The following is a 13,074-nucleotide window of genomic DNA, read 5'->3' as shown; positions in this document are numbered from 1 at the left end:
TGTTGTGATGTCAAGGGTAGTTGAGGGATCCAGGGGAGGGTCGGAAGGGTTCACTAGTAAATAGGAGTTGAAGTAAATCATAGAATTCCTAAGTGAAGAAAGTGGCCATTCATCTCATCAAGTCTGCTTGCTGTTTATAGACGGGTGGTGAGAAGAGAAATTAGTGCTGTTTAAATTAACCCCCTCGCTTGACCATAACAGAGACAATTAATTTGTTAGAAACGATGCTCAATTTTTTGCGGATCAGTATATTGTTCACATACCCCTTTCGTAGTTAATTTATAAATGCTTATAACATGCTTGATCTTGTTGACTTAGAAATAGCATAACACTGTATGCATTTATATTGCAAAGAAGGCCAACCAGAAGCTTGAGAGTTTAATCTCAATCTTATAATTCTGCTTTGATTCTCTAGCTTCCAAGCTACAAGAATTTCAAAGGAACGATTCATGAAGTAGGCCAAAACCAATATGTTGTTAGTGGTGAGATCTTGGTGTTGGATCGAAATACAATAGAAATTACAGAACTTCCAGTAAGGACTTGGACACAGGTAGAGGATGCAATTTTGCAGTACGTTTTAATTTGGCAGTAATTCAGGTAATGGTGAAGTGAGTAAATTTTTGAGAATATGGATATATCCATGCTGATTTTATTTTGAATACGATGCTCACCTCCTCTTAAAGCAATGAGATCTGAGAAGATTGAATTGTCAGTTCCACAACATTGAGATTTATTAATTTAAATATTTTTCTGTTTCTTTTAAACATTCCTATTCAAATAACTGACTGAACAGGGTCTTGGGCAATGCCTATTTGAGAAAACCCAAGTTTGTACTGTGGCCTATTAGCAATAATTGTCCTTCAGGGAATGTTTCCATGTTAATTACTTGTTTTACTGAAAGAAGAATTTTAGGGGGCACATTTCTTACAAAAATGTATTGCCATTTATGGGGAAAGATATCAGAAAAGGCTTCTGATAAACTATGAAGTTTTTAAAATCTGTTAAAAGAAATGCTTATATTTCTGAAGGAAGAATGAGGTATCCCTTTTAGTCGAAGACATTCCCTTTTAGGATATCTGATACATGGGAGTTTGTTTTTTAAAAAATATTTCCTTGTATGTATTGGTAAGTACATATGCCCTTTTTCCCTACAGGCATACAAAGAACAAGTTCTTGAGCCTATGCTCAATGGGACAGAAAAGACGCCAGCTTTGATAAATGACTACAAAGAGTATCATACTGATGCTTCAGTCAAATTTGTCGTAAAAATGTCAGAGGAGAAACTTGCACAAGCAGAAGCTGCTGGTCTACACAAAGTGTTCAAACTGCAAACCACACTCACTTGCAATTCTATGGTAGTATCCTTTTTAAAATATACATAATTTTTATGTAAATTATTAAATGCAAGATATCTATTTTAACATGTTCAAACAGCAATAACATTGTGATAATTGCAGGTATTATTTGACCACATGGGTTGCTTGAAGAAGTATGAAACTGTACATGACATCTTGAAGGAGTTCTTTGATTTGCGGTCACATTATTACAGTCTGAGGAAAGAATGGTTGTCAGGAATGCTCGGAGCCGAGTCTGCAAAGCTAAACAACCAAGCTCGGTTCATTCTGGAGAAAATACAAGGAAAGGTTACAATTGGTAAGGATGAAAGTACAAGATCAAAATTTCCATAACTTTCAATAATTGGAATTTTGTACAGCCGTGATTGCTGTTGAGCAATTCTTTAAGTAAAACCATTCTGGATAAATTACTTGAATGAAATTTCAACCTATGCAATCTCAGATGTTCCTCGGGGCTTTTTGCATGGAGCTCTTAAAGACAGCTAAAGTAGTGAAGGAAGGGATGCTTTCTATTTTTCTTCCTTCACCTTGTGTAAACTACCCCCTTCTTTGCTGTTCAACTATGGATTAACATTAACTTGTGATTTTGTACAAACAAGTGAAATGTGAGTTTAAACTAGGGTTCAAACTTGGGCCTTCTAGTTAAGAGCTCAATATTATAGCTACTAGATGTTTCATTGCATCTTATTTTAATTTTATGATTGTCAGTTGTAACTTGGTAGATTTTTGAAGTTCACTAAAAGTGTTGCACGTTTCCATTTGCTAGTGAATGTTTCTTGGAAGTATGTTAAAGGAATGATCGAAAGTCTGTTCCCAAACTCAGTTAGGGTCGGGAGCATGACAAGGCTATTTGGGTGGGTGGAAAACTGGCTGTAATGCATGATGAGGTTTTGTCTACAATAAGAAGAATTGGGCTGTAAGATTCCCTCAGTTTTCTCAACAAGAAGATTTAGCAACATTGCTCTCTTCCTCAATTCTGGCATCCTCTCCATTCTGTTCCAGTTTGCCGGTATTTTCAGTACTAACTCAGGAAAATGAGTATCACACAGTTAATAGAAAAGTTTTTGCTTCCTATTCTATGAACGCTTTTTTTTGGAGGTGCTGACCCGGACATGCGTAAAATCTCAATCTCTGGGCAAGTGTGAGGTGCTGCAATTTGAGAGATCAACTGTTACGAATAAGTATACAGTTAATGGCAGGACCTTGAACAGGATTGATGCACAGAGGGATCTTGGGGTTCAAGTCCACAGCTCCCTAAAAGTGGCCACATAAGTAGATAGGGTGGTAAAGAAAACATATGGTATGCTTGCCTTTATTGGTCGGATCATTGAGTGCAAGAGTCAGGATGCCATGTTGCAGCTTTATAAAACTTTGATTAGGCTGCACTTAAGAGTATTGCATTCATTTCTGGTTGCCACAATACAGGAAGAGTGCGGAGGCTTTGGAGAGGATGCAGAAGAGGTTTACCAGGATGCTGCCTGGATTAGAGGGTATGAGCTATAAGGGGAGGCTGGACAAATGGTTGTTTTCTCTGGAACGCAGAGACTGGGTGGAGACCTGATAGAAGTCTATAAAATTATGAGAGGCACAGGTAGGGTTGACAGTCAGAATCTTTTTTCCAGAGTTGAAATGTCAAATACTAGGGGACATGCACTTAAGGTGAGAGGGGGAAAGTTCAAAGGAGATGTGAGGGGCACGTTTTTTACAGAGTGGTAAGTGTCTGGAATACGCTGCCAGGGGTGATGGTGCAGGCAGATATGATAGGGGCATTTCAGGGGCTTTTAGATAAGCACATGAATATGCAAAGAAAAGAGGGATATGGACCAAGGACAGGCAGAAGGGATTAGTTTAATTTGACAAACATGTTTGATACAACATCATGGGCCAAAGGGCCTGTTCTTGTGCAGTACTGTTGTATGTTCTAAGATGTCGGGAGGGTCTCCTGATGGAATTGTATGCATGCGCAAAAGATCAGTGGGCGGATGTGCACCTGTCAACAATTAAAGGGCCATTTAAGGCCATTAAAAGTCCAATTGACAATGAATTCTGTGAATTTTTTTTAGCTTGACGCACAGGCAAAGCGGGTGGGCACCATTACATTTTTTGCACTTCCTCGTCCTAGGGCAGGATAAAAGGTCCCCAAAGCAGTAGCAATTTCTCTGATAGAGTTCATTGCTGTTTGAGTTTAAAATTTAGCTTGAGTTTCCTAGTTACTTTTTAGCATTTTATGCATGACTTTCAGCATTTCAGGGCTTCCCTGGAAGATTTTCCTGAGGACAGTGTCCCATTGTTTGCAAGGCACTGTTCTTCTGCATTTGATCCAATGGGAGGGGAGGCAAGGTGTGTGCAGGCAGCATCCCAGGCAGAGACCTGTTTGAGGAGAGGCACAGGCTCAGTTGGTGCAGGACCAGCACGGAGGCTAAGGCGGAAGGGAACACCAAAGATGCCATTACCCTCTGGTTACAGAGTACAGGCTGCGCACCAGCTACCTGCAAATGTATGAGGTCCAGTGACACAGGAGGCTACACCTCTCCAGGTGCTCAATAACATCACTTCTGGAAATGATAGGTCCTGAAATTACCTCCAACTGTGTGGGCGGTCACCCCATGCCACTGGTGTGGAAGATCACAGTCGTCAACTGTATGCCTCCGGTTCATTTCAGGGCTTAGTGGGGGATTTGAACAATCAGACACACGCCATTATGTCAAGCTATTGAATGATGCGATCTTTATACAGGTCCACATTTCCATCAATCCCCGGACAGATGAGGGCAGCCATCTGGACAGAGCTAGTGGGAACATGGCAATGTCCTCCTGGGTGCCTGATGGAGGGGTCCTCGGGTCGCCTTTAGTTGGCTCATCTGCGGAAGGAAGACGCAACATCAGTGAATTCATTCATTATCATCACTATGCGTGCAAGGTGCTGACTCCAGCCTTGGCAGGGCAGGCTTCAGTGCCACTTGGTATACACACTCAGTCCCCTGAGCACATGGGGGAAGGGACACCTGACTGCATCTCTGCGTAGAATTCCTATTAAGCCCACAAGATTCGGCATGTTCTGAAAGAATAGTTTAATAGTCGTTGTTTATAATATTGTCACTGCTTCCAAAATTACTTTACTCACAGAACATTTTGAAATGTTTTTTTATCCAGCTTGGATTTTGCTACTGTTTGCTTGGTGTTATTTTAAATTGAGAATTAAGTTAATGATTATGTCCACACTCATGGAGTCCTTGATATTTGCACAAAGAAATTCAACACATTTTAGTTCCTCCAAAGCAACTCAATTATCCCGTACTCCGTTGTCAGGTGTAAACACCTGATGTCAGACCCACAGTATTCCCAGCTGTGGAAGATTGTTCATCATGCACCCAGCTTGCATCCGCAGCTCTAAGGGAGTTGCCTACAGCGCAATTTTCCTTTCAGTGATCACTAGTTGCTGTATATACCTTGGAACTGCTCTTGTCTTACTGCTTTTATTTATAATGAATGCTGGCAAAGCGGGAGCAATTCTGAGAAATTTCTGGTTGGTGAGTTGCAATTGATTGGACTTTGCTATTAAAACCAAAGAAGTATTAAACTGGTGAAGTGATAAAACTGCTGAAATATTTTGAGTTACCATCTATACCTACACAACATTAGTTCTGAAAAAGTACTGACTGGAATATTCTGATCCCACTCACCTTGGGAATCATCATAGAAACCCTACAGTGCAGAAAGAGGCCATTTGGCCCATCGGGTCTGCACCGACCACAATCCCACCCAGGCCCTACCCCCAAATCCCTACATATTTTACCCACTAATCCCTCTAACCTACGCATCTCAGGACACTAAGGGGCAATTTTAGCATGGCCAATCAACCTGACCCGCACATCTTTGGACTGTGGGAGGAAACCGGAGCACCCGGAGGAAACCCATGCAGACACGAGGAGAATGTGCAAACTCCACACAGACAGTGACCCGAGGCTGGAATCGAGGTCGGGACAGAAAATTTGACAGACCAGCCAAAACGCATTTAACTTTGGGCGGGACTTTCTGCGGGACTGGAAAATCCCAGCCATTGTTTCTCAGACAAATCAGTCACTAGACCAGACAAAGGGGGTTCAGCAAAAAATGTTTGGAAACTCCTGACCCAGGATATCCTTCTTTGGTACGATATTTAAATATGGTTTAAACAGTCACATATTAAAACCTTGAATGTTTAAATTCTGTTTACGCTTTGGATGTTCTAATCCAGAATATAATTTTCTCATTCACCAATTTAGACAAATTGCATTGTGTAATGCTAGTTTAGTATCGAACATTGGCATAGCTTTATCTTTTGCTGCTTAAATTGTAATATTGAAATTTGGAATCCTTTCATCTTCATTAACTTGACGATCCAGAAAAATGATCACTTTAGATGTTGGAAAACTAAATTGTAATTATGTAAGATTACTGTCTGGATTTTGCTGTAGTAATGATGATGAAGTTGTTGGCTTCATTGTCATGATGCCAAAACTGACAGCAACTTCTCGAGTCCACACATGACCTGATGAACATAGATAAACAAAAGTTGCTGTTAGCGATTGTCTACTTCTCCGCAGGCTGCCCTGTTGCAGTCTCCCCAAACTAAAAATTCTTTTCAAAATCACACATCATCCTGACTTGGAATTATATTTTACTCAAATTCCTGGAACTCCCACCCTGTCAGTACTGTCGATGTACTAGTGCTATCTTCCCAGGCAGTGCATTCCAGATTCTCACCACTCTTGTGAAAAGAAATTTCTCAAATCCCCTCTGAATCTCCTGCCCCTCACCCTAAAACTATGCCCTCTCGTGATTGACCCCTCAACCAAGCTGTTTCCTATTCGCACTGTCCAAACCCCTCATTATCTTATACACCTCAATGTTGTCCCCTTCTGCCTTCTCTGTTCTAAATAAACAATCCAAGCCTATCCAGTCTCTCCTTATAGCTCAAATGCTCCATCCCAAGCAACATCCTGGTGAATCTCCTCTGTACCCTCTCTAATGCAATCACATCCTTCCTATAGTGAAATGACCAGAACAACGCGCAGTACTCCAGCTGTTGCCTAACCAAAGTTCTGTACATCTCCAACATAACCTCCCTGCTCTTATACACTCTGCCACGACTGATTGAAAACAAGTGTCCCTTATGCCTTCTTGGCTACCCTATTTACCTGCTCTGCCACCTTCAGAGATCTATGAATAAGTACCCCAAGATCCATCTGTTCCTCTGAGCTTCCTAGTGTCCCGCCATTCATTAAATTTTCCCTTGTTCTGTTACTTCTTCCAAAGTGCATCACCTCGCACTTAGGGCTGAATACCATGTGCCATTGCTCTGCCCATCTGACAATCCATCTATATCTTCCTGTAACCTACAACCTTCTTCACTATTAACCACGCTACCAATCTTGGTGTCAAACTTTCTCCCACATTCTCATCTATATCATTTATTTATATAACAAACAAAAAGGGACACAGCATTGAACCTTGAACACTGGCCTCCGGTCACTCAAACAGCCTTCTACTAGCACCCTTTGTGTCCTATTATTAAGCCAGTTTTGGATCCACCTTGCCAGGTTTCCCAGAATTCCATCAGTTTCAACCTTCTTGATCAGTCTCCCATGTGGGGGCTTGTCAAAAGCTTTGCTAAAATCCATATTAATACATCAACCGCACTTCCCTCATCCACACACTTTATCACATTTTCGAAAACTATCGAATTTGTTGGGCATGACCTCCCTCTGACAAAGCCGTGCTGACTATCCCTAATCAACCCATGCCTTTCCAAGTGGAGATTAATTCTCTTCAGAATTTTCTCCAATAGTTCCTACCACTGATGTGAGACTCACCAGTCTGTAAATCCTTGATTCATCTCTACCACTCTTTTTGAAAAATGGAACCACTTCAGCCGTCCTCCAGCCCTCTGGCGCTTCCTCGTGGCCAGAGAGGAATTAAAAATTTGGGTCAGAACCCCTGCAATTCCCTGTCTTGTCTCCCAAAGAGCCTGGGATACAGTTCATCCAGGCTTAGGGATTTGTCCATTTGTAAGCAAGTCAAAGTCTTCAGTGCCTCCTCACTACTTATATCAAATTGCTCAACGTCCTCAGAGTCCCTTTTCCTGAATTCTATCTATTTCCTCCTCCTCTTGAGTGAAGACCAATGAGAAGTATTACTTTAACATCCTTCCAATGTTCTGTGGCTTCACACACACAGATTGCCCCCTTGGTCTCTAATGGGGTCTACTCTTTCCCTGATTAACCTCTTTCCCTAATGTATTTATAGAATATGTTAAGATTCTCCCTAATCTTGTTCACAAGTCCTTTTTCATGCTTCCTTTGCTTTCTTAAGTTTCCTCTTACACTTCCTATATTCCTCTCGGGCTGCAACTGAATTGCTCCCATTAGACTTGCTAAAAACTTTTCTCTTCCTCATCCAGTCTTGAATTGCCCTAGACATCTTGGATTCCCTGAACTGATTGCTCCTACATTTCCCCCTGCCTTATTTTAATAAAACCTGCCTTTCCTCAATCCAAAGTCGTCTTTTGCAGGCCATCTTTTTCCTTATCCATAACTGCAGTGTTGTGGTCACCATCATGAATATGCTTCCACACCACGTTGAACACTTGTCCGGCTTCATTCCCCAGGACTAGGTACAGCACTGCTCCATCCATTTTTGGGCCGCCTTTATGTTAATACAGAAATCTCCCCTGAAAACATTTCAAGAAATCTGCCCCCTCTAAACCCTTTACACTATGACTATCCTAATTTATGTTGGGGAAGTTGAAATCCCCTGGTATAATTACCCGATTATTATTCTTGCACACCTCAGTGAATTGTCCACATCCTTGCTCCTCTATTTCCCGCTGACTCTTTGGGGGCCTATAATACACTCCCAGTAATGTGACTGCCCCTTTTTATATGCTCAAGTCCTATCCACAAAGCCTCGTTTGAAGACTCTTCCAAGATATCAATTCTCCTTATTGCAGTAATTGAATCCTTAGTTAATAGTGCAGCACCTTTTTACACCCTCTTCTATCTCGCCTAAAGATCCTATACCCTGGAATATTGAGTTGCCAATCCTGTCCTTCTTTCAACCATGTCTCTGTGATGGAAACAATAGCACTCTTCCATGTGTCAATCCACACCCTTAACTCATCAGTCTTACCTATTGCATTCCTAGCATTAAAGTAAAGACCATTCAGCCTTACCGTACTGTCTTGACACTCAACAAAGCTGAACTCACTCTGACTTGCTTCCTTTACTATCGCATGATGTGTCTCTATTTTACTGATGTTCTGTGTCCCTTCACCCTACCAAACTAGTTTAAGCTCCTCCCAACAACAATAGCAAACCCACCCACAAGGACGCTGGCACAATGTGGTTCAGGTGCAGACTGTCCTGTTTATACATGTCCCACCTTTCCCAGAAACGGTCCCAGTGATCCAGGAATCTAAAACCGTCCCTCCTGCACCAAGTCTTGGCCATGCATTCATCTGCCCTATTTTTCTATTTCTATAATCGCTAGCATGTGGCACCAGGAGTAATCCAGTGATTACAATCTTAGAGGTCCTGCTTTTTAATCTACTGCCTGGAATTCTTGATGCAAAACCTCATTATTCAGTTTACCTTCTATTGTTGGTACCAACATGTACCATAACCTTTAACTCATCACCCTCCCGTTTCAGGATGCCCTTTAGCTATTCAGTGACATCCCTGACTCTGGCACCAGAGGGGCAACACACCATCCTGGAGTCATGTCTTTGGCTGCAGAAACCCCTGTTTGTTCCCCTGACTAATGAATCCCCCACCACTATTGTTCTCCCTTTTGTCTTGCTCCCTGCCTGTACGGTCAAGCTGCTTGTGGTGCCAGAAACTTGGCTCTGACTGCACTCTAAGGTACGAGTGCCCTCATCAATTTCCAAAATGGATTATGAATTTGTGATCCCCATGAGGGAGTCCTGCACTCCCTGTTCTTCTTGGACTGCCTGGGAAGGTAGTGGAAGCTGGAAAACGTACAACCTTTAAAAAGTACTTGGATGAGCACTTGAAATATCATAGCTTTCGAGGATATGGGATAAGTGTTGGAAAATCGGATTAGTACAACTTTAGTGGTAGTTAGTTTCGATGTAGACTCGATAGGCCAAAGGACCTTTTCTGCGCTGTACAATCTATGACTGTAAGAAGGGAGCTCATCACCACTTTCTCAAGGCCAGTAAATGCTAGCCTTGCTTGCGACAGTTTTAACTGTTGAATTAATTTTCAAAAAAATTGAAATCAGTGAATTGACAAGAATTGACTTGCACTTTATGCTATCTTGCTGTGTTTGATCAGGCATGAGCTTCAACCTCATCTTCCTTCCATTGCTACGACCACCTATTTCCATCTCCATAACATTGCTCGACTTCCCTCTTCTCAACTCATCTGCTGCTGAAACCCTGATCCATGCCGTTGTTAACTTTGGTCTCAAATATTTCAACCTTCCTGGCTGGTCTCCCAAATTCTACCCTCTGCAAAGTTGAGGTCATTCAAAATTCTGCTGCCCACGTCCTAACTCACAAAGTCCAGTTCGCTCATCAACCCTGTGCTCACTAACCTATATTGCCTCCCAATCAAGTGATGTCTTGATTTTCAAATTCTCGCCCTTGTTTTCAAATCCCTCCATTGCCTTGCCCCTCCCTATGTCTGTAATCTCTTCCAACCCCAATCCTCTCCAGGATCCATGCGCTCATCTAAATCAAGCCTCTTGTGCATTCTGGATTATAATTGCTGTACCATTGGTGGCTGTGCCTTAATTTTTCTAGGCTCCAAACATTGGAATTCCTTCCATACACCTCTCTCTCTCTTTCCTCCTTCAAGACACTTCTTATAATATATGCGTTTGACCAAGCTTTTGGTAATTGACCTAATATCTCCTCCTGTGGCTCAATGTCATACGTTTTCTAATGTTCCCGTGAAGCGCCTTAGGATGCTAAGGCAGTATATAAATAGAATTTGCTGCAAAAACCTTTGAAATATTTACAACTTGTTGAATGAGGCACAACCATGTTTTCAATGGTGTATTTAACTTCATAATTGCTACTAAAAAGCCTCCCTATGTTCAGAAAACTAATTTTATAATTCTGGGATGTTAAGTCTTTGAAAATATTTGAAAACTACTGCATTTTACTTCCTGGTTTGCTGTCTGTAAGATAACTTCAGTATTATTTGCCACTTTCCCTCGTTGATGACATAACTTTTTCTGGACACCTGGGCATCCCTTGATTTGGCACCAAATTCAAACTGTGTTTGGAATGGCAAAATTCTCACCACAGAGATAGCTAGAATATTTATGGGCAGCTTTCTTGACAGTCACTAGTGACTGCCATCACTTCACTGCCAACATCGAAGTCCAAGCCCATATAATGCAAGAATGTCAAGGTTTGATAGCTGTATTTAAAAGGAAATCCTGGAATATTCTGTTAATATTCAAAGTTAAAGACTTTTCTTGCTGAAGTAAACTAATGGTAATATTTTGTCTGCAAGTCTTCCTAGTTTTTTAAGTTTATTTATCAGTGTCACAAGTAGGCTTACATTAACACTGCAATGAAGTTACTATGAAAGTCCCCTAGTCGCCACACTCCTATGTTCGTACATTGCAATATTATCAGTACCTAATGGATTGTCTCCTTTATCACAGACATGAAGGTACCTGAGAGTATGGACAAATTTATTTGTGATTCATGGAAAAAAGTTTTGATATATGAATGTTTTTAAAATATTTTCTCTTTAGAGAATAAATCTAAGAGGGATCTTTATCAAATGCTTGTTCAGCGGGGCTATGAATCCGATCCAGTCAAAGCCTGGAAAGAAGCTCAGGAGAAGGTAAAATATTGCTTTGCTGAAAATATGCTAAGCATTGCTATAAACCACATGTACATCATTAAATTTTATTGTTTTAAAAATAGAATTGGTTGATGAAATTTCTGTATTGTGAATAGGTTCACAACCATGATTTTCCCAATGGGAGTTCCCAGTCACAGTTGTTAAACGATGAGAAAGTCAGCACACCAATAATCCAGGAAAAATTCAAGCATTTTGTGGCAGCCAAATTTTTAATGACAGTAACATTCCAATTTTGTGCTGACAAAAATCAAATAAATTGATGGCAAAAAAGTGATCCTTTTTAATTGTAATTTCTCATTAGCATAATTCCAGAATTTTTAGTTGCTCTGATATTAGCAGAAGGTAAATCATAATTTGCATGGCAATATCCAAAATATATTTCTTCAATGATGCTGACATTAATAAGGATACATCGAGAACCTAAATGGTTTGGAGAGTCAATTTTATTTTGACTAAGATCTGCAGGAGTATCCAACTGGTGAAAAGTCAACATCGTTTTGGTACATAGATTGATTCAACTTTCAAAAAAAATCATGAGCACTGGTATTTATCTGTTAGATCCTCAAGTATTTTTTGTTAGTAAAGGCGGATATGGCACATTAGGTTAAAGTACTTGTAGAATGACAGTATTGGGAAAACATATTTTCTTTTCTTACCTCCACCCCTCTGAGCCCAAGGACTTGATTTCCTGATCTTGGCTATGCCACTTGGCAAGCACCAAAGAAAACCAGTCACTTCACTTGGGAAAGAGTCAGAGAGAATGGGTGGGAACTTTGATTCAAAGGTACTCTAGTACACACCTTAGCAGCTGGTTATGCCAGAAGCATGAAATGCTATCATCTACCCATCCTTTTGGCTGCAATTGGTTTGCAGTTGAGAACAAAGGCAATAAACTACAGAAAAAAACTATTGAACTGAATTGTGTTTCAAATCAAACCTCAAATGTTTGCCAACCGTAAGAATGCCACATGAAAAGACCTTGAGCAATTTCACTTTGGTTCTTACTGATCACAGGTAGATAGTACAAAACTAATGTCAATGTAATCACAGATTGACACATATATTTGTTACAGAGCTACTTTGGAAAGTTGTTCTGTAATGCCACTTCAGGTACAAGTGCTATAAATAAATAATCTTTCTTACATTCTTGTTTGGATTTCACAGTAGCCAAAACAATGCTGTGGTTCATGACTGTAAGCAGCCAAAGTACAGCTGTCTGTCGGATGAGGAAGTCTTATGTAGGCCAACGTTAAATATTTGGTTTCCCCCCCTTCAGGTTTCTCTGCAATTATATTTTAGATCACTTGTAGGTGAATCCCAGCTTCAGAGACATCTTCAGTAGCCTTAATATTGAGGTAAACTTTGATCGTGGGAAAATATAATAAACAACTTTTTTTCTGGTAATTATTTTAGCTGTTAGAATTGACCTCCACAGAATTTTTCTTAAGTCTTCAACAAGCGATAGAGAATTGCAACATCAGATTTTGGTTTGGACTTTAAGTGAATGTATTCATCAAAAAAATGAACACACATACCTCACATTTATATTTACAATATAAGTATTTCTATTTACCCTTGTGAAAATAAAATAGAAAATGTATTTTATTGGTAACTTTTTTTATGCAATGTCCATTTTATATTTCTTATTATTGCAAGAGCTGTGCGAGCCTGGATTCTATACATTGGAAATTTCAAAATTTTGTCTGCTTCGAACAACTGTGGCTCCCTATACATTTCTAAAAAGGGTTAATAGGACTTCCTAGGTTTGAGTAACTGGTTTTTGTACACACAATTAATTGAATCACAGTCTGTGTTTCTCCCTCAAACTTTACA

General features: G+C 40.3%; 1 protein-coding gene across 1 annotated transcript in view; it reads left to right on the top strand.

The window, feature by feature from the left end:
* Positions 1-13,074, top strand: part of top2b (DNA topoisomerase II beta) — a 161,422-nt gene that overhangs the window by 103,642 nt on the left and 44,706 nt on the right. The window contains exons 22-25 of the mRNA XM_078239375.1: positions 416-550; positions 1,155-1,355; positions 1,458-1,653; positions 11,129-11,220. Coding sequence (XP_078095501.1) covers positions 416-550; positions 1,155-1,355; positions 1,458-1,653; positions 11,129-11,220 — 624 coding nt within the window. The remainder of the gene's footprint in view (positions 1-415; positions 551-1,154; positions 1,356-1,457; positions 1,654-11,128; positions 11,221-13,074) is intronic.

The sequence above is a fragment of the Mustelus asterias genome, chromosome 2, assembly GCF_964213995.1.
Source record: "Mustelus asterias chromosome 2, sMusAst1.hap1.1, whole genome shotgun sequence".
NCBI classification, from domain to species: Eukaryota; Metazoa; Chordata; class Chondrichthyes; order Carcharhiniformes; family Triakidae; genus Mustelus; species Mustelus asterias.
This window is presented reverse-complemented; position numbering and strand designations above follow the sequence as displayed.